Source organism: Salvia hispanica, chromosome 1 (genome assembly GCF_029641045.1).
Source record: "Salvia hispanica isolate PSC_SH4W2 chromosome 1, Shi_PSC_v1, whole genome shotgun sequence".
NCBI lineage: Eukaryota > Viridiplantae > Streptophyta > Magnoliopsida > Lamiales > Lamiaceae > Salvia > Salvia hispanica.
This window is the reverse complement of record NC_142692.1, coordinates 52,329,087-52,350,321: the sequence shown is the minus strand read 5'-3', so window position 1 is coordinate 52,350,321 and position 21,235 is coordinate 52,329,087. Positions and strand designations below refer to the sequence as shown.

At 35.1% G+C, this 21,235-nt stretch overlaps 2 protein-coding genes across 5 annotated transcripts; one reads left to right on the top strand and one right to left on the bottom strand.

Moving 5' to 3' along the window:
- The first annotated feature begins 791 nt into the window (after positions 1-791).
- Positions 792-12,691, top strand: LOC125221211 (P-loop containing nucleoside triphosphate hydrolases superfamily protein). Its single transcript, XM_048123337.2, has 23 exons — positions 792-1,020; positions 1,115-1,212; positions 2,378-2,467; positions 2,726-2,778; positions 3,536-3,601; positions 3,722-3,775; positions 4,478-4,537; positions 6,048-6,126; positions 6,432-6,499; positions 6,989-7,048; positions 7,282-7,386; positions 7,478-7,582; positions 7,699-7,806; positions 7,905-8,051; positions 8,712-8,894; positions 9,067-9,234; positions 9,318-9,557; positions 9,736-9,876; positions 10,132-10,257; positions 10,919-10,969; positions 11,149-11,442; positions 11,566-12,278; positions 12,366-12,691. Exons 1-22 carry the CDS (start codon positions 848-850, stop codon positions 12,274-12,276), a joined length of 3,180 nt encoding a protein of 1,059 aa, XP_047979294.1. The 5' UTR covers positions 792-847; the 3' UTR covers positions 12,277-12,278; positions 12,366-12,691.
- A 943-nt stretch (positions 12,692-13,634) lies between these two features.
- Positions 13,635-19,603, bottom strand: LOC125221212 (aldehyde dehydrogenase-like). Of its 4 annotated transcripts, none has more exons than XM_089065128.1 (10): positions 19,316-19,603; positions 17,516-17,584; positions 17,344-17,440; positions 16,048-16,254; positions 15,660-15,775; positions 14,751-14,855; positions 14,503-14,675; positions 14,320-14,410; positions 14,110-14,217; positions 13,635-14,031 (listed from the first exon to the last, which is right to left on the bottom strand). In XM_089065128.1, the coding sequence occupies exons 1-10, from the start codon at positions 19,505-19,507 to the stop codon at positions 13,798-13,800; spliced, it is 1,392 nt and encodes a 463-aa protein (XP_088921254.1). In that variant the 5' UTR covers positions 19,508-19,603; the 3' UTR covers positions 13,635-13,797. The 4 variants fall into 4 exon arrangements, with proteins under 4 accessions (XP_088921254.1, XP_047979296.1, XP_047979295.1 ...); XM_048123339.2 differs by having other exon boundaries at positions 14,110-14,250; positions 19,316-19,602; XM_048123338.2 differs by having other exon boundaries at positions 14,110-14,259; positions 19,316-19,600.
- Positions 19,604-21,235: the final 1,632 nt, after the last annotated feature.

Genomic DNA, 21,235 nt, shown 5'->3' with positions numbered 1-21,235 from the left:
TGCCCATGAATGAGACTCTTGATGGCGGACGGAGAGAGTAGTAGTATAAAGTTACTCACTGCTATGTGGTATACAACTGGAGACAACGCCAACACTCATCTTTTGCATTTGGCTCCATTCCATTTTCTGCATTAAAGATGTGAACGTACTAACATCACGTGCAAGCATACAACGAGAAAAATCACAAGATATCCAATTTTAAAATCAACTTTGGACCTATTATGTTGCATCTTGATTGCCAAATGGCACCCTCTAAAATCCATTTCATTTCTTCATCTGAACAATATTAAATGGAGGACTTGTCCCATGGTTTTTTACAAATTTGCTTTGATGTAGTAATTGACTGATTAATATTTACATTTGTAAACGGTAAAAATGAAGAACAGAGAAAAATTCCCCCCAAAAATAAAACAAACACAAAAACAAAATAGTACTCCCTCCGTCCCGCTTAAGATGACACGTTTTCCTTTTTAGTTTATCCCAACTAAGATGATACATTTCCTTTTTTAGTAACTTTCTCTCTCCAATTAATACACTTAACCACTTTTTCTCACTCCTATTAAAATATTCATATTTCTTTATCTCTCTACTTTAATACTTACACCCACCTTCTCTCTCTTCAATTAAACACTTTAACCAATAACTCCTAAAACCCCGTGCCAGCTAAGCAATGTGTCATCTTAGCCGGGACGGAGGGAGTAAAAAAAGTATAAAGTTTTATTCCTTTTAATGGCGGGTCCACTCCCCCATCCCATTTGAATTAAAAAAAACGAAATCCCCCCTCCAAATATTTTGATTTTGGAAACTCCGGGCGGCAAAATCAAGCCGGCTCTCGACTTCCGCACCAATGGCTTCAGCCTCCGCCTTCCGCCGCTCCTCTATCTCCCCCTTCCGATCCCGTAAACCCCCTCCCCCGCCTCCCTCCCGCCCCGCCACTCCGTCCTCGCGACAATCAGCTCCGCCGCCTCCCGCCAAAGCTAAGGAGAATGTCACTGTCACTGTGCGGTTCCGACCTCTCAGGTTGAAGGACTCTCGATTTTTAGGCCAATTTCCTATTTTCTATTGTATGAATTTATTGATTTTGGATGACTTGTTTGTGTTTCGCTGTTTACAGTGCTAGGGAGATTGGTAAAGGTGATGAAGTGGCGTGGTATGCGGATGGAGATTACACTGTGCGGAATGAGTTCAATTCCGACATTTCGTATGGATTTGGTATATCTCTGCTCTCTCTCTCTCTCATGCACACACATTTGCTGTGAACGATAATGGACATATTTTCTTTGTGAGCCCTAACGGGTGAAGTCTGGAATCAATAGGCTTTACATGCTGCTTGTGACTTGTGAGGGGACTATGGTTATGGATTGATTGTTTTTCTAAAAGAGGAAGTTATGCTATTTGTTCAAATATAATGTCTAACCGAAATAGATAAATAAATGGAGCAGAATTCATGCCAGTTCTTTCCATTTCTGTTCATTAGAATAACTGGTATGCTTCGGATGATAGTTGATCAGCATTTTTATGTAAAAGTTCCATAATTTGCATGGGGGGTTGTGTAATGGTTTATGTCTATGCACAGTCTACCACTTGCTTATAAATTCTTGTATATGGTATGTGTAGCTAATCAAAGCTGTAGCCCTAAAGCTCCAACTAGATTACAGATCTTTATGATCCGCATATCTCTGGTCAGAATCGGATACTATACAGAAAATCTGTTATGCATGTATTGTATATATGGACAAAAGTAAACTACAATAAGTTTAAGTAACGTTTCTAATACTTTTAGAATTTAATGGACTGGATGAACCTGATGAAAGATGAATTAGTATCCCGTCAGAAATGGGACCTGCTGAGCTCATAATTATGCACAATAAAATAAAATAAAATAAAATAAAGGTATTACTTACTTGGAGTGTTTGGAATAATACCCTAAGCCTGCTAGATACTAAAAATGAAGACCGATAATGAGATTAAGGCGATCCATTGCTTCTTTCTTTGCCATAGCTGATTTCATTGAAAAGGTACAAGTTTTCTCTAAAACAGTTTACAAACAGAAGGTTTTCTTTATGGATAACCATATGGATTGAAGGACTGAAGTGCTTTATAATGAGAGAGACCGGAGGTCAAGAGTCCTAATAGCCTATCCAACGTTGAGAAAATGTGCGCTGCTGCTCAAACATTTCAATCTCCTGATAATTTTCTGAGATGTATAAGGTTTTTTAGCTTGTTAATGCTTGCAAACATGAGAAGATATTGCAGAACAAGCTCTACATTTCCATGTGTATAACAAGTGAACAACAATGATCTTTTAGTTGGTTCCTTCTGTCTTTGTGTTGATAACTTATTAACTAATGCTGATCAAAACTATTTGTGTTCCCAGACAAAGTATTTGGTCCTGCAACAACTACTCGCCAGGTGTATGATGTTGCAGCACAACATGTTGTAAATGGTGCCATGGAAGGAATAAATGGTACTCCACTATCTGAAGTTTTGGTAACATATATTTGCAGCCGACCACTCTGCCCTATCCAAATTTCGTTAGAATTTTTTTCTTAAACATAAAAAGCAGAAAAACAATTCATAATATTTTCCTTCTTTTCCCTCTTCTCTTGAGCGACAATTTTTCACTGCAAGCATGCCTCAAACTGCAATTCTCTAAGGAAAACCAATAATATTTTCTTCTGCATGTGGACTTTGGTTTTTGATTTTGTGCTTACTTGTTTTGTAGGCACTGTATTCGCGTATGGTGTTACTAGCAGTGGGAAGACACATACTATGCATGTAATGGCTATCTGTTCTTCAACCCTACAATTTTCATTTCCTTATTACTGTATTGTTAGGTGCCAGGGATGCATAATGATATGGCGTGAAAGGGAGAGAATGAACGATGCAGGAAATCTGTTGCTAAAATGCACAAACCAGAAATATTGCAAATTATGCTGAATTGACTAAATGGAATAACTTCGATAAATAAACTGGAAAGAATGAATCCTCTCACGAGGCCAGGTGTTTCCTCCATCCAAATGTGATATTCTATTATTCTCCAAAAGATATCTCAATCTATTCATATTGAGGGTCCCACAGTAGATAGATTTTACATTAAGAGTCCTACTCAAACTAAATACATGCGGGCTTGACCCAAAGCGGACAATATCAAACTACTGTTGCACTCAACAATCCGAACATACTCCTTCCCTCCTAGTACAAGTGATTGATTTCCCTTTTTTGGCTGTCCCACTAGAAGTGATTGATTCCCATTTTTAGCAAAGAGCAATACATTTACACTCTCTTACCTTGTAACAGGACAGAGGGAGTATTTATTAACAAAAGTTACGAATTGAAACTAAGACTCCTAAATTACTGCACCATATCTTCCAAATTGTATCTCACAAGATATGTTCACCAACTGGCTATTATCACATAATGCTAGATTTTTTGCTTTACAAATATCTTAAATGCCGTTAATCAAACATAGTTGCGTCTACTTATATTGTCCTAGTTGATGCTAATATTGAATATTTCTGCTTTTGTGTCTTAGGGAGAGCAAAAGTCACCAGGAATCATACCTCAGGCTATTAAGGATGTCTTTGGAATTATACAAGAGGTAAGTCCTATTACCTTAAAGTGGGTAGTAACCATGGCTAGTTTTGTTGTTTAGATCACAATAAAGACACAGGAGTGCTTTTATTCCAACATTTGAATTATCTTTGCTATGCTGTATTAGACGCCAGGACGAGAGTTTCTTCTCCGAGTTTCATATCTTGAGATATACAATGAGGTTAGTTTCATTATTCGCAAGTTGGAAGTGTTCACATTTGTATTTGTTTGTTTCATGTACGATTATTTGAACTAGATATGAGACTGAATTCCCTTAGGTTGTCTTCTGTAGCTGATAATAATCTATGTGGTTAGTTCTAGACTGCACTCTGCCTTAACTACTTAAAAATATACTTATATCCCTTAAGCTACGTTTTTTTTTTGGAGTTAATGCAAATGATAATATTTTCCATATCAAACCATTGTGCAGTTTGGTTGACTTTTTTGGGTCCCTGAAAGTAGTTGGACATTTAGCTAATCCAGCTACGCCATGTTAGTTGGATCCTTTTGGGTGGTGTCTTCTGTAATCTCCCACTTCATTTCAGGAATAATTAAATAACAAGCAAACCATTTTGTGCTTAGTCGGTTGTGGGCTGTAGATATTCAGAAAACTAAAATGGAAAGTCGCTGCTGGTATTCTTGATTTTCTGTTAAGATGAGGTGGGATTTGAGGACTAATATTATTCACCCAGAAAGTTTTACTGAAGTGCATTTCCAGACCTTGATTGTTGAATTGTGTTTCCAAACTGGAAGTAAGCACATTCTTATTATTTGATAATAAAATTCAACACAAGCCTTGGTTTCTTACAGTTTCCATATTCTTGTTAGATATTTGTTTCTGAATTTTGTGTATGACCTACTGCATGTCTGCATGGAAATTTAGGTCATCAATGACTTGCTCAATCCCACTGGACAGAATCTTAGAATACGAGAGGACTCTCAGGTATATATGTCTTTTAGTGGCTTCAAGCTCTTGGACGTTGCTTGATTTTATTGAATAAGTTGCATCATGTTGTAATGCGAATATGTCAATCTGAAGTCAACAAATTTTAGGGACAATAGTTAGTTATAAAAACATCTAGTTTCATTCATGTTTCTGTGATTGATATCAATATAGCTCTTGCGGTCATCTCTATTTTAGTAGTTTATTTATTATTTTTATTGAGTTGTTATCTTTAGAGTTAGAAATTGAATACGATTCTAATTGTTCTCTGTAATTAGTTAGTGTTTTATTTGAGTTGGAGTCTTTAGTAGAGTCCTATAAATAGGTTTATGTTTCTTAGTTTTAGGTGGACAGGAGTTTAGTTTGAGAACCAGCCATTGTTGTGTGGCCCTCTTCAGAGTAATTTATCTTTGTAGTTTAATTTCTGTTCAGTTATACTCCCTCCGTCTCATAAAAATAGGAACTTTTGAAACGGCACGAGTTTTAATGCAAAATTGGTAAAGTAAGAAAGAGATAGAAAGGAAAGTGTGTTAGTGGATAATGGGTCCCACCTCATTAGAGAGAGAAATTTTCTAATATAGAAAGTTTTATATTTTTAGGGTACGCACCAAAAAGGAAAGAGTCTCTATTTTTAGGGGACGGAGGGAGTAGTATTTTAGTTTCAGTCATTTCTTGTGCATGGCTCAATAGTTTGCTGCATCCCTGTTCTCTGCACTGCAGTTAAGAGTCCTACCCAGCCACCTTATCCTTTATCAGTGTTTCTCTTTCTAGTGGATTGCCTTCTGTTGTATTTAAATATTGTCCTGCGTTAAATATAATAAAACTAACAAGTCGATAAGTGATAGTACTCAAGATCTCTGACGAATGATGATCCATTCAAAGGAAATCCATACACACTCAAAGATTTGGCTGGAATCCTTTTGAATGTCATCTCATATCCAGTAACAAAATATTCGGGAAAGCCTTACAATATGATTGAACTAAGCTATTTATTTCACTATCTTCTCATTTTTGTTTCAACGGTTTACAGCAACCTTCTGAAGATGTGGTGTCGCTTCTGTTTAGTTAATGATAAAAACACGTGTCTTAAATCATATTTCTTCCCTTCTTAGTGTTCCTTTTAACTTCTTGGCCCTTCTTCCTTCTTATCCAACGACTACTTGCGATCACTTCCCATGAAATGCTAACAGTATGTTCCCCTTTAGCTTCCTTGTTCGTAAGGAAAGAAACAAATTGAGCTTCATTTCAAGTAATGGGCTAAAATGGAAATAGTTCTTATTTTTAAGGGATGGAGGGAGTGTCTTATTTTCTCCCCATATAAGAAAAAAGGCGGACTCAACTGTGGTCCCATGTCTATTTCTATCAGCTACCCTCCACTGTCAGATTTGTTTTTGCATATGCTTCATGCTCTGCAGGTTTAGTATCAATGCTATGGATGCAATGTGAAATCAACTGTTCTGCTTATATATGAATTAATGTGTGACATTGAGGAATATTATGAATTTTGTAGGGCACGTTTGTGGAAGGAATTAAAGAAGAGGTTGTACTGTCACCTGCCCATGCTCTTTCTCTAATAGCATCTGGTGAAGGTAATTTGACACGTAAATGACAAACTCATCCACACTCTCTTTCAAAAGGCCTTTTTCTTCTCGTGTTAAGTACAAAAAAGGATTTTAACTAAAAGTAGCGAGAGTCCTGCGGATCAAAGTCACTGGACTCTCAGTTGTTCAGACGAAGTGTTCTGTTCTTAAATGCAGTTTTGCTCTCCACCACTTTAATATCCTTAACATTCAATGCCTGTATTTACCTCTGGAAACATCTCCCCTTGTTCTGCTGCTGTGATTATTTTCTGGCTAACAGAAATTTTAACTTTTTTCTGTCAATATTGATGTAGAGCATAGACACGTGGGTTCTAATAACTTCAACTTACTCAGCAGCAGAAGCCACACCATATTCACTTTGGTATTGCAGCTCTTATATTGCTTACGGTTTCTCACATATAATCGCTTGTTAGTTTTATATCTTGAGGGCTGTGCATGTACTTTACCGGAAATAGCAGAATTGGCTTTGGTATTGAACATGAAAAGCTGTAACAAAATAAATAACTTGATGACATGATGCATGGGTTTCAGGAATAGACTGTTGGGCTTTAAAAGGGACATGTCAGGTCTAGTCTTTTTGCCTTATTTGTTTTATTTGATACCATCAGCTACTATGATAAATGAGTTATGAGTTTGCTGGAACAATCATTGACACAATTCGGACTTCAACGTTCTTTTGATGTGGTTTTAACAAGAACAATGATAAATGAATTTAGTAGCATTTGGTATCTTGGTCATGATGACTATTTCTTTTCTTTTGTTCTTTCAAAAGCTAGAAATATTTCAATAGTTGTGGTTACGCAATTGATTTCACTATAATTCCTTGATCTTATTAACTTATTCATCTCAGACTGTTGAAAGCAACCTGCGTGGGGACATTGAAGGAGAAGAAGTGACACTGTCACAATTGGTATGCTCGAACCTGCTAATTGTCTAACTCTACTGTGGTTTCATCTACAACGTTTGTTTTTAATTTTGTCTCTCATTTTTTATGCACCTTAAATAGTTTTGAATACACAAATTTTCCTTCTTCCTCATCTCCTTTTAGCTGTTTCATGCTGTGTGAGTGTCTAATGTGATGAAGCTCTTTTATTTATTTTTTGGTTTTCAATTATTTGGGCAGGACACTGAATTCTTTTATAGCATTTAATTGACTTGGCAGGATCTGAAAGTTCTAAAACAGAGACAACTGGGTTAAGGAGAAAAGAGGGTTCTTACATAAATAAAAGCTTACTTACTCTTGGCACTGTAAGACATATGGCCATGCCTATCCTTTTCACCATTTCTGTGTGTTTCATACTGCATTCAGTTAACATGATCAATACATTCATCTCTCCAGGTTATATCCAAATTAACGGATGGAAAATCCACTCATGTACCTTATCGAGATTCAAAACTTACACGGTTGTTGCAGTCATCTCTTAGTGGCCATGGCCGAGTCTCAGTAAGTTGTGATTCATAAGTTTGTAGATCTACACCGAAGACTTCTTATTTCCGTTTAATGTTAGCTACGAGGATTCTGTTAGTAAAAATTTTATTTTTTGCATGAACTTTTTGCAGCTTATCTGTACAGTTACTCCAGCCTCTAGCAATACTGAAGAAACTCATAACACTCTTAAATTTGCCCAACGAAGTAAGCATGTTGAAATTAAGGCTTCTCAAAACAAGGTGAGGTGTACAAAACTCTTTAATTGCACAGATAAAGAAAGTAGTATCAGTGGGAATCTTTCAAAGGTTTAATTATCTTCTTTAATTTTCATGCACAGATTTTGGATGAGAAGTCTCTCATCAAAAAGTATCAGAAAGAAATATCCAAACTAAAGCAAGAGCTTCAGCAGTTAAAGAGCGGAATGACGGATAAAGAGAATCAGACAGCACCAAGTCAAGAAGATTTAGTTAATCTGAAACTTCAGGTTGGTGACAATTAGATTGTTTTCTGGAGAAAAGAATATTGCGTATGACTATAGTTACTTCTTCTCTATATGCTGGTTTTGAAACTTCCGCTGCTCAGCAAGTATCTTGGTCTTGATTTGCAATTCACAGTCAGTATCATATTTCCACTGGATACACTGGGGCCAAGAGGAGACTATTCCGAGTCAGCATAATAATTTCTAATTACTAATTTTCTGAGTGGGATTTTATCATTTTATGCTTCATATTCCAACGAGGAGTGATGCTCTTTTGGGTCCTTGGAAATACAAAGTAGATAAAACAAGATACAGGAAAGTCAGAGATCATTAGTAATTACGATTTAAAACTTATACCATAGAGTTACCAATAGAGATTTCTTCTCTCTTCGGTGTAATTATAGTGTAAATGTGAAATACATCCTATGTTAATGAAATCAATAATTAAACTTGATTTTCATTTTGGTAGTATGTGCATTTGTTTCCTGCCTTAGTAGAGAATAATGATGAAGAGGTGGGATGGTGTCAGTTAAAATGCAATGATTAGTTCTGTGGTATAAATTTGATGTGCATTTGAATATAGAATGGTAAATGAAGCTAATATTTTTTTATGAGCCAAAAATGGTGCTAGTATATTACCATGTTCTTAAATACTTCGTGTTGCAGTTGGAAGAAAGCAAGATTAAGTTGCAATCAAGATTAGAAGAGGAGGAACAAGCCAAAGCTGCTTTGATGGGAAGGATACAGAGGTTAACTAAACTAATTTTGGTTTCCACAAAAACTACTATCCAACCAAATAGTGTTGAAAAGACCAGCCACTGGCGAAGGCATTCGTTTGCAGAAGATGAGGTGCTAACATCCTTGTTAATTCCTTACTTGACATCCAAGATATTGTTTATGATATTAGATTAGCCACCTCATAAGGGACTGTAAGCCTTGATTTCCATGTACTGAAATTCGAATATTTCATTCAAAGATCTAATATGCAATGTCTTTGTGTTTGTGTTCCTTACTTGTGCAGCTAGCATACTTGCCTGACAGAAAGCGAGAGAGCATTAACGATGATGCTGGAAGTATTGATTCTGAAATTTCGAATGTTGGCAGGAGCGACAATGCGAACATTGATGATTTAGTCCGAGATTACAGAAAGAACAGAAGGAGGGGGATGCTTGACTGGTTCAAAGTGAAAGTAAATTGTTGCTGCATTTTTTGGAATGTTGTTGATGCACAAATCTTGGAACGCATCATAAATGCTTTACATTGTGATTTCAGAAGCCCGAGAATGTGTTTGGGACATCGCTAAATACTGGTCGTGAGAGTTCTGCAAGTGGTTCACCTGCTTCCTCATCAAAATCATCACAAACCAGAGTTATGTTTAGTGATCTAAAAGATGCACAAAGGAGATCAATCAGTAGAAAAGTAGAAGATGCTGCTCGGGCTGGCTCATTTCCTGATAGGACTCAAGCAGGTGATCTGTTCAGTGCAGCTATAGGTGTGCAACGTCTCCCACCGGTGAGATATAGTTTGATTTATTTAATGCATAACAGCTACCTAGACGGAAACTGTCTTTCAAAAAGGAACTCCATTTCAATCATTAGTGCTTATGGATTAAAACTATCATGAGCTTATAGTTATGTTTCTATGTTGGCTTCAATAAATTAAATGAACTTCAATGGTAAATTTATTGTAGACTGGGAGCACCATTACAGACCAAATGGACCTTTTCCATGAGCAGATAGAGATGTTAGCTGGAGAGGTTGCGTTTTCTACCAGTTCTCTGAAAAGATTATCAGAGCAAGCAGCTAAGAGTCCTGGAGATTCGTATCTACTGGTTAGTTGATCAGCACATTTTTCCTTTTATATCTCAATAACCACTGTTATTGAGAAGCAGATTCACATTCTGAATTTTAGATATAAATGGTCTTGGCATCCCTGCAGAAGGGAGCTTTAGAAATTCATTTCCATCACATGCTTTAGATGCTTCACATTAATAGCGGATTTGGATTTTAGATTTGTACTTCACATCCTCAAGTAAAGTGCATTTTAAATTGAGAATAATGTTCATTTCCATTCCACTGTAACTCAGGAAAACATGAAAAAACTGAAGGATGAAATAAGAGAAAAGAAGCGCCAAATAAGAGTTCTTGAGCAACGTGTGATTGATTCAGTGGAGACATCTCCATATGGTTCAAGCAATCTTGCGACGGCTCAGGTAAGCCTGCCAAGAAAGGACAAAAACAATTATAATACTCCGATGAGTTTGCAGACTTACTGACAATCTTTGTTTGGGGTGGTCTGAGTTGTAGAATGTTGAATATGAGAAATTCTCTGTCTAATTCTACTGAAAATATCTAATACCTAATTCTAGAAATTTCTATTGCATAATGTCTAGATATTTCTAGTACAAAAATCAAGTTTATTTCTTTTATTCCAACATAAAATAGTCAACCACATTGCCTTTCCTTGATTTTCCCGTCTCTTCTCCACGAGCTTATGTTTTCAGACATGTGAAATTTTAGTGATTCTTGATTTATCCTAATGTCAAACTTAGGATAAACAAACCATTGAGCTGTGTGTGGATGAGTAGTACTCCATCCCAAGGAAGATGACCCCTTCCTTGGGCGGCACAGGAATTTATGCAACTTTATTTTGTATGTGAAGTGGAGAGAGTAAAGTAAGAGAGAGGGAATAAAATAGAGATGAGAGTATTTCCATTTTTAGTAATGGGTCATCTTGGTTGGTACAAATAAATAAGGAAAGTGAGTCATCTTTAATGGGATGGAGGGAGTACTACATAACTTTTTTCTTAAAACTACGGATATTTTTCTGAGAATATTGTTTCCTTGGCCTCCCCCCTCCTTCCACTTGCACAGGATTTGCCTAGGCTTGCAACTCAATTACATGAGAAGACTTTTGAACTTGAGGTATGTTGAATTTATATTGATCCTGTGCAATAATTTCGGAGTATATGAACTGATGGGAATTAAATAATGCTGCGACTAGTGATTGCTGAAAGATCATATCAGCAGACCATTGTCATTGCTTAAGTTACTTGACAGTTGCACTATAATCTTACTTTTAACAAACTATTGTCTGCTAATAGACAATGGAGGCTACTGAAATGCAAGAAACCATCTCTCTCTTGAGTCAGCAGCCTGATTCCTTGATGTCAAATAAAGATTCAAGTGGAGATAGCAGCACCACTAGGGAGAACAGCTATGGGGATTCCTTCGATATGAAAAATGGAAGGGGGTATGATCTCAACTCTTGTGACGAAACATCCTTGGACAAAAATACACCAACTAGTTTTGGAAGTTTAAATAGATCTATATTCAACCATGGGAATGATAAGGAGTGCATTTGTGGTGCCTTTACAAAGTCTCAGCTTCTTGCACAGGTACGTATTTTCAGCTTATGTTCTCTTTGTGGTCAATGTAAATATACTGCAGATAGTTCCTTTGCAAGGATTCTTCACATGATTTTTCTTTCAGAATCTGACCATTCAACCGTTTTATCTCAGGCTGCTGAGATAGAGTCGTTGAAACAAGACAAGGCAAGACTTGTTGAAGATAAGGATGGTTTAGAAATTCACTGTCAAAAGCAGACCGAGGAAGCTTCTTATGCGAAAGAGCTTGCAGCTGCAGCAGCAGTTGAACTCCGAAACTTAGCAGAGGAGGTAACAAAGCTTTCCTACCAAAACGCCAAACTCACTGCAGATCTGGCTGCTGCTACAGATACCCGCTCTAAATCAAACTTCTGCCAAAAGTATGCTCCAGTTGATATGAAGCAAAACGTGGTGAGTGGTAGCCATTCTGATACACGCTTGAGAAAACAGCAGGATGGATTATCAATGGAAGAACTTGAGCAGGAGTTGAGTGCAAGACACCAAAGAGAGGCCTCTTTGGTTGCTGCATTATCTGAAAGAGATAAAGTCGAAGCTGATCTGCGAAAGAGACTTGATGAAGCAAAGAGGCATGAAGAGAAACTAGAAAATGAGCTTGCAAACATGTGGGTTTTGGTTGCAAATATACGCAAGTCTACTGCTGGTTCTGATGAAACCAGACAATTGAATGGAATTCTTCCATTTCCTGATGGCCAAACTCTGACCAAATTCCATGAGAATGAGGAAAGTGAAACTGCTGAAGATGCATGCTCGTTTGATGAGCTGAAAGTGCGCTATCAATCTGAAAGAAGGAAGTTCAAACACCTCGATGGTTTGAATATGAGATAAAGGTAAGCGGCCATTATTTCGGATTGCTTCCTCAAAATATTTTGGACACTCAATGAGATCAGCTTCGGTTATTGTAATGTAATTTGCAGGGCTCAGAGTCTCAGACTATCTTTCGTAGGACTTCCTCAACATAGTTCCTCGGATTTAGGTGTTCATGTCTGATGAGGGATTGACTCACTTATTTATTGCTCAGTGCAAGAAGCCTGGACTTATTTGTTCACCTAACTTCAAATTCCACAGAAATCAGGTAAGAACGTGTAAATATGTATTGGTAGACCACTGTTAGTAATTTGTAATTGCCAATCTTCCTATGTGAAATAGTGAATACTGTAAGACATGGAGTGACCATTGTTAGTTATTTCAAAGATATAATGGCATCGAGTGCTTACTCAAATGAGTAAATTTTATTGGGGTATTTGTACTTTATTTACAAAAATTAGTCGTATTTCTAAAAATGAAATTTTTTCCTCTTATACTTTATCTACTTTTTCTCATCTCTCATACTCCCTCCGTTCCATAGTAACGGAGGCAAAACTTTTCGGCGCGGAAATTAAGAAAAATTGTGTTACGTGGGTTAAGTAAAGAGAGAATAAAGTGAAAAATGAAAAAGGTAGAGAGATGAAGATAGAAAAAAGTAAGAGAGAGTAAAGTACGTGTGGAAAAATGTATGGACTTTTACTAAAAAGGGAAATGACTCTATTACTATGGAACGGACGGAAATGGAAAAACGCCCCTATTACTATGGAACGGAGGGAGTATACTTTACCTACTTTTCCTTCGTATCTCTGTTACTTTATCTATTTTTTCTTCTCTTCTGTCTAAAATTGTGCCGTCCACAAATAAGACTATTTTTATGGACGTAGGGAGTATTTGAGAAAGAAATTATAATTAATCACTATAAAGTAAAAAATTAATTTGGTTTGGATACTACATACTCCCTCTGTCTCATTAGAAATGCAATGTATTCCTTTTTGGATTGTCCCAATAAAAATGAAACGTTTGCTAAAATGGAAACAATCCTATCTCTACTTTTTATTCTCTCTTACTTTACTCTCTCCTCATTAACTCACAAAACAACACTGCATAAAATTCTGTGCCGGAAACCAAATGTTGCATATTTATTGGGACGGAGGGAGTACATAATTTATTTATGTATTAAAACTATTCATTAGATTAGTGATTAATATGTCCTCTTGTATTACGAGCAAGGTAACGATAATAAGACTAATTTAGTCCAATAATAAATAATTAATCTAAGACAGGATCACAGTTGTTTTTTTGTTGTCTCAATGCAAATTGAGAACTAATCTTTTAAATAAATAATTAATCATTTTTGAGATCATTGTAATGTATGTCTATGATGAGGAGACCAAATCTTCTTACCACACAATAATTGAAGTACATATTTCCTGGAATAAATCCCCATATAACACACACACACACACACCCTAACTTCTACACGAATAATTTAGTAGTGGTCATTTCTTAGCCGATCAACTAAAAAGGTAAGAATTAGCAAAGTTACCAACAACTGCCCAATGACCGAAGAATGTCAAATAAATTGCCTTGTACAACTGTGCTGAGAAAACGACATTTTCCGGGCGTGTAAGGTGGATATCTAGCAGATATATCAATTGTAAAACTCCGTTTTAGAACAGGCTTCTTGTGGCTGAAAGCATCAAATGAGAACTTGCCATGATATGCTCCCATCCCACTTTCGCCTACACCTCCAAAGGGTAAACCCGGCTCTAGAAACTGCAAACACACGTTCGAATGTCTAAATCTTTTGAGTCTGTGAGTTCATATAGTATTATGCAAAGGAGAAGGACTTACATGTAGAATAGTATCATTGATGATCATACCACCCGCTGATATGTTTGCAACGAACTTCTCCTCCAGCTTTTTGTCGTTCGTAAAGAGATATGCCGCTAGTGGCTTCTCCTTACCATTGATCACACCGAAACAATCCTCAATCTTATCAACCTTCATCATAAAATTTTCAGTTCATCATGGAGAAAAGTTAATCAAATGGCAAGCTTTTACCGTTATTATGGGAAGTATGGGACCGAAAATTTCCTCGTCCATCATGATAGAATCTCTTGAGACGTCCAATATAATCGTCGGAGCAATCTTGCTGGGTAATTAAACAACATGCATGAGAGGTTAGATTGAGTAGTACTACTATATCATTATTCTTTAACCAACAAACTCAAATTGTAAACTTACAGATTCGATACATCGCGTTCGCCTCCACAAACGATCTTACCAGACACTTGGCCATCGTCCAAAAATTTAACCAAGCGGTTAAAATGGTGGGCGTTGATGATACTTGACAATTCCTTTGACTGCAGAGGTTCTTTTCCGAAGAATTTCTCCAGTTCAACTGACATAATATTTACCTGAATATATTTACAATGTGAGTAGATGTGAAATATGTGGAGTAAAGAGTTGATAATAGTACTATTAGTTATTACCAGTTGAGAAACAAAGTCTTTTCTAGTGATTATGTAGTCAGGGGAAATGCAGGCTTGCCCACTGTTGCAGCCCCATTTGCCGGCAATTATTCTTCTTGCCGCTACCTTTTACTCAAGTTACACATTAGTCATTACTATAAGAATAAAAATTAAACATCTGATCCATGAGCTATCTAGCATGTACTATTTTCGATTGCATGTTTGGTGACTCCAATAAATCGGGCCAGCCTCAAAAGACTCAAATCAATTCGGGTTTGTTGAAATATTCGCAAGTGAGTTGTTCCACGTTGAAATAATTAGTATGGAATAAAAGAAATCAAATTATATATAATGAGTTACTCCTCCTATAAAAAATGAACGACATTTCGCATGAATTAAGAAAGAATTCTTTCACTGCCATACTATAATTGTGTTTATCAATCTTAAGATTATGCAATTTTTTCTAGACATCGCTTCCATTATTACAATAGGTCGTCCACTGCCAATCTTATGCAATGTTTGGTTAATGGCCCTTTAGCTAGATCATTTGTTCTACAAGCTTCATTGTTATGAAACCAATGCTTAGGTGCACAGTTATAAGACTGGGGGAAATATAAAACACTTGGTTTTTTGCAAATTTAATATAATAGTCACTCAGTTTCTATAGAATTGCAAAAGTACCTTATATTAATATATGTCTTTTAATTTGCAAAGCCCGAGAAACCCCAATCTTTGAATAAAAATAAGAGATACAAGCCTAAATTACATTGATAGGAGTTAAAACTATCAACAAAGCATCACATGAAAAATAGAAAGAAAAAATTATTTATTTTTACTGTAAATTTTATATGAAAAAGGAAAAGATAATGATAGGCATTTCAGTATTTAATTAAATTTGAGCATTTTATGTAGATAATGCAGGTAGCGTACCTTTAAATTGATACTAGAATCAACGACGGCTGGACACTTGCCACCAAGCTCCAATACAACCGGAGTTAGATGCTTGGCCGCATAAGTTAGCACGATACGCCCCACCTCGCTACCCCCTAAAGTATATATAAGGCTCCATTTGGTAAGTTAACTAAACTCAACAGTGTTTGAGTTAGTCTAATGGTAGAGTTGTAATATTTGAGATCGAACTTGGATAGTTGGGTTCGAATCCACCGTAACACTATCATTTGAATTAAAAAAAATAATATATACTCATCTTTAAAAGAAGAAGACTAGGCTAACATACTAAATCAAGATAAATAATAATGTAATTAAATTAGCGAATCTTACATACCAAAACATTGCCTATAAATGGTTGATGATTTACCTGTGTAGAATATCTTATCCCATTTCTGGTGCAGCAATGCAGTGGTTTGGGCGACTGCCCCCTCCACCACTTTCACAGCTGATGTGTCCATGTACTTGTCCACAAGCTTAGCAAGCAGTGATGACGTGGCAGGGGCACTCTCCGATGGCTTCAAGACAACAGCGTTACCAGCAGCGATAGCCCCCACCACCGGATCAAGTGATAGTGCTGTTATCAAATATATAAAACTGCATAAAATCTCATGCTAAATAAGAAATGTTCCACTTAGAATCAGACAGATCAGGTGTGTATAGGCCTCCTTATTCGGCCGGTTCCGGTTCTAACCGGACCGGTTGACCGGTTATAAATTTTCATAAACTGTTGTAGAATTTTAATCCGAATTTATTTATAATTTTAAATAGTTCAATACTAAAAAAATAATAATCCAACATCTAGAAATATAACAAATAATACCTAAAAATTCAAATAAATACACAAAAAATACAAACCAACAATACAATAATATTCATATATGGATAAGAGTGATGCCAAGTGTAGTAGGTCGGACAAGTTTATGTTAGCAATTTTTTAATACAAAAATAGGAGTTCTAAACTTTAGCAATTTTTTTAAAAAATAAGTTTTAAAATTGAATTCCATTATCCCTTTTTTGGCTAAATAAATATTCATTGGAATTTCCAATACTATTTGATCTTGTTGTGACTTTTTGATCTACAACGGAACAGTTAATAAATTATTCACAAATAGGTTAAAATCGTATGTGAAATGAATTGTTACATAAATTTGTTATAAAGTTAAATTTCTATCATATGAAATAATATTGTATTTGTATAAGTTCTTTTGGAAATTAAAAACAAACTTATGATGTCCTACTCATTGTAGTTAGTTAATAAAAAATGGATTAGGGAAATAATTGTAGATTCAAAGTATCACGGTTTAAACATTTTAAATACTTTAGAAAATAAAGCTCGTAAATCTAACACTGTTTATATCTAAAAATCACTCAATGTTTCAAATTATTTTACTTTAATTCAAAATTAATTCAATTAAATTAGATTTATTAGTATATTAAATTATAAAAAAATAAAATTGAATTATGATCCGGTTCCCGGTTAGGAACCGGTCGGTTCCGATTCTGAACCAGAACCGATTTTATTTAAAAAGTTGGAACCGGTACCGGAACCGGAACCGGATTCTGGTTCCTCAATCAACCAGTCTGTTCCGGTTCCGATTCCGATTCCGGTTAACCGAAAATCGGAGAACCGTTTAAGCACCCCTAGGTGTGTAGTAACACTTACCAAATGGAAAGTTCCAGGCTGATATAACTAACACTAGGCCCAAAGGCTCTGACACGATTTTGGCCGATGATGGAAAACTGATTAATGTGGTTTTCACCTGCAATTTCAAGCCGACAAATTCAATATTTGATGCATGCATGCAAACATTTATGAGAGGGAAAGATAAGCTTACCTTTTGGGGTTTCATCCATCGATGCAATTCCTTCAACGCCAATTTGCATGATGCTGATACTACACAAATCTATATATCATCATCAACCACAAATGTTATCTAAGTTGTCCGTAACGTAATGGCTATTTTCTCTTATACATACAATAAATACATACAATGGAGGAGTACCAAACAATTAATCTTGTACAAACCTATAAAAAGTTAAAAACAATAAATAAGCGTAAGTGGTGGAGGGCCAAAAACTAGTACGACAAAGACATGACACGATATATTACTAGTACACACACCTATCATGTGATACATCACAAAATAATAAAATTTGGAAATTGGATCCACATCTTGCTTGTGTGAATCCTTAACAAATGATGAGGATTTTCCCAAAAATAGGATTGTATTGTGGTGATGGGTACAATATAATAATAGATGGTGCTCTACACTCTAGATATATAAAAGAATAGGGATGTACTAGTATAGCAACTAATTTTAAAGTTACAACGTACATCCAATCTGGTGTTGCCATATGACACAAAAGATGCAATATTGTAAACACTAAAATGCAATATATATTTATAGAAGCTATAAATGAATTTCGGCAGATTGCATTTTGTTATACGCAGATTGCATTTTTTATTTTTAAGTTTTGCATTTTAGATATTGACTGTTTAATTTGCATTTTATATATAGACGGATTGCATTTATATATGTGAAAATGCAATACTTAAAAATATAAAACGCAATTTATGTGAAAATGCAAAACTCAACAATATAAAATGCAATTTATCTACAACTAAAATGCAATCTGCGGAAATGCATATACAACTAGATTGCATTTTTGTGCCTAAAATATTGCATGTTTTGTGCCACATGGCAGCACCAGATTGGATGTACGTTGTGACTCTAAATAAGGGGGCACGCTAGTGCTTCCCTATAAGAATATCTCTAGAATTTTGATATGTTACATAGCTTATGTGAGCACCATCTATGAACCCTACACTAGTTTAATGCACGTTTAGCGTCGTTTGTTTTATTTTACAAATTCAAATAAATGAATAAAATGACAAATCAAGATTTTATTTTTATGAAAATTGTAAAATTAAAAGTGTCAACAATAATTTGTAATGTATTAGAATCAATCCACATGTATAAAACAAAATAAATAATGCTAAACCTACATGACATTAAACGAGCGTGGTGCTCACGGATGATGCTCAGATATGTAGCATATAATTAAACTTAAATATTTATTAAAGTTTTATAGAATTTGACTTTGTAGGTAATTTCTCATGATATATATTTCCCGTCAAATTAAATTTGCATAAAAATATAAAAAACTGAAATGGAAAAATAAATCTATAATATGATACACTATGATTATTAAAATTTTTAAAATAAGTTAAAAAGAATTAATAAAAAATAAAAATACGAAAAACACACATTTTAAGTCATTTTATACTACATAATTCCAGGACAGGAGAAGCTCTCAGTCGCTTCGTGTGCTCGGTGTAGCTTAGTTTACTCTCAGTGGTTTTCTCCTTGTTCGTTTGCCGCAGCCCAGCCTCACCTCGTGGCCGCTGCCAATTTTCACGTTACGCTACCTATTTCCGTTTCCCTTTCTCCTCCACCCCCACCAATATATGTGTCTTTTCCAATAAAACCCTCGTTAATCTAGAGATAATGAAATTTCAATGAATTGAATTGAATTAATTAATTAATTAAAATGAAATTTGAAGACCTAGATTATGATTATGTATAAAACGAGGAAACACACATGTAAAATATAAAAAAAATGAATATTCGGACCTCATGAATAACAGCTTCAAATTCTGGTTTATTGAGATCGGAGCGCAAAGCTTGGATTATTTGGTCGCTGTGAAGAGTGAGCATCTTCTGTATAGCTTTCAACTGCGAAGCCCGCCACTCGAAACTCTTGGTCTTTCCGGTGGTGTAGGCGGCTCTCAGCTCCCTCACCGTCGCTTCCGCTTCTACACCCATAATTCTCTCTCACTCTCTCATAATTGATAATGATATGCAAGTTGTATATATAGATAGATGTATCCAAGTTGTATGCGTGCTTCCCAAAGTAGAGGATTCTTAATAGTGAAAGGTTAATGTGACTTTTCCTCAAGGGGGAACGTAGGGTTTGTACGTTCCATCCCATGTGTTACCAATACTACTTTTAATTTTAGGTCTGTGTGTGTTGATTTATATCGTTATGACACAATTCTTTTCATAGTTATAGCATGATTTTTATAAGCTTCATTTTAATAGTAGTAATAAACATCATAGGAAACTGTACTAGTAATATTTAGATTGAACCTAATTATATAGCACAGGGAAGATTCAGAGCGAATTTTATAATGAACCTAATGTTTAATGAATTAAATTCTACAATGAATTCGGTAATTTTATAAGTATGGTGCAATGAACTACTCTCATATTAAGATTAGAAGGGGGTAATATATAATTATAAACCCTAATATGTAATCAAAATAAGAACTCATTTTGACATGATAATGAAGATTATTATTTTCATCCAATGCAGTCCGCATATCTATGATGAATGCATATTTCTCGATGGGGTTCAAATGCTAGCTATAAAGAAAGAAAAAATTATTAAATTCATATTTTTAGTACAATTAATTATAGTTTTTTACGATAAAAAATATTTTCAGGTCAACCCATACACATATGTAAGAAGAAAAACAATATGCTACGTACCTTATGTGAGGTCCTCGTGTGAGTATCACTCTCGTTTGATGCATGTTTAGCGTTGTCCGTTTCGATTTTATATACTTAGTTTAATTTTATTACATTAAAAAATGTAATTGAAATTTCGAATTTCACAAAATTTATAAAAATCAAAGCTCGATTTGCTCTATCTGTCTATAATTTCAAATAAATTAATAAAACAACATATCAAGCTCTGGTTTTTATAAATTTTTAGAAATTAAAAATTTCAATAACATTTTTTAATGTATTAGAAGCAAATTAAATATATAAATCAAAATGAACAAAGTTAAAAAATGAATTAAACGAGAGAGGTGCTCATATAAGATATTTAGCATATCATTCCTCTATATATGAATTTATTGTGAATTATCAATGATTTCGACTACGATGTATGAATTCAAAAGTGAAATTTTGATTACCTATTAGATTCAAACCCATGACCACAAATCAACCAATAATGTGACGACTTTACAGTAGATCTTCACTATTAAAGGGTTGAAAATTGTTAATAGCTTAAAAAAGTTATTTTTGTTTTAAATGCATCTTATACTTATCCAGATGAAGAAAATACTATGCTAGATGAAAACGGTACCCATGGGAATGTGATCAAATACAAACCCTAAATATTGTACAAATTCCAAACTATGATCTTGACCATTAAAAAATGTCAATAGATGACAAAATAGTAGCAACAGAAAATGTTAACACAGTGTTAACGGTTGATGTTATGTTGATATTGTGTTGACATTTTCTGTTACTACTATTTTGTCATCTGTTGATATTTTTTAATGGTCCAGATCACAGTTTGAAATTTGTACAATACATGAGTTTGCATTATGTCACTACCCCTCATGGATGATATTCACATTAATTAATACTACTACATCTGTTCCACAATATGAATTACATTTGGTGTGGACACGAGTTAAAAGAACATAACATTTCTCTCTTCATTTCTATATATACATACATATAGGGTGGCGATAATGG

What these genes read in the sequence shown, in the direction of transcription:
- LOC125221211 (XM_048123337.2), top strand. Translation starts at nt 848, where the DNA reads ATGGCTTCAGCCTCCGCCTTCCGCCGCTCCTCTATCTCCCCCTTCCGA. An exon ending in AAGTGACACTGTCACAATTG is followed by an intron (nt 7,049 to 7,281) that starts GTATGCTCGAAC and finishes ATTCTTTTATAG; the next exon opens with CATTTAATTGACTTGGCAGG. An exon ending in AGAAGACTTTTGAACTTGAG is followed by an intron (nt 10,970 to 11,148) that starts GTATGTTGAATT and finishes GTCTGCTAATAG; the next exon opens with ACAATGGAGGCTACTGAAAT.
- LOC125221212 (XM_048123338.2), bottom strand. Translation starts at nt 19,507, where the DNA reads ATGGGTGTAGAAGCGGAAGCGACGGTGAGGGAGCTGAGAGCCGCCTAC. An exon ending in GATGGATGAAACCCCAAAAG is followed by an intron (nt 17,441 to 17,515) that starts GTAAGCTTATCT and finishes TTGAAATTGCAG; the next exon opens with GTGAAAACCACATTAATCAG. An exon ending in GAACGCGATGTATCGAATCT is followed by an intron (nt 14,411 to 14,502) that starts GTAAGTTTACAA and finishes TTAATTACCCAG; the next exon opens with CAAGATTGCTCCGACGATTA.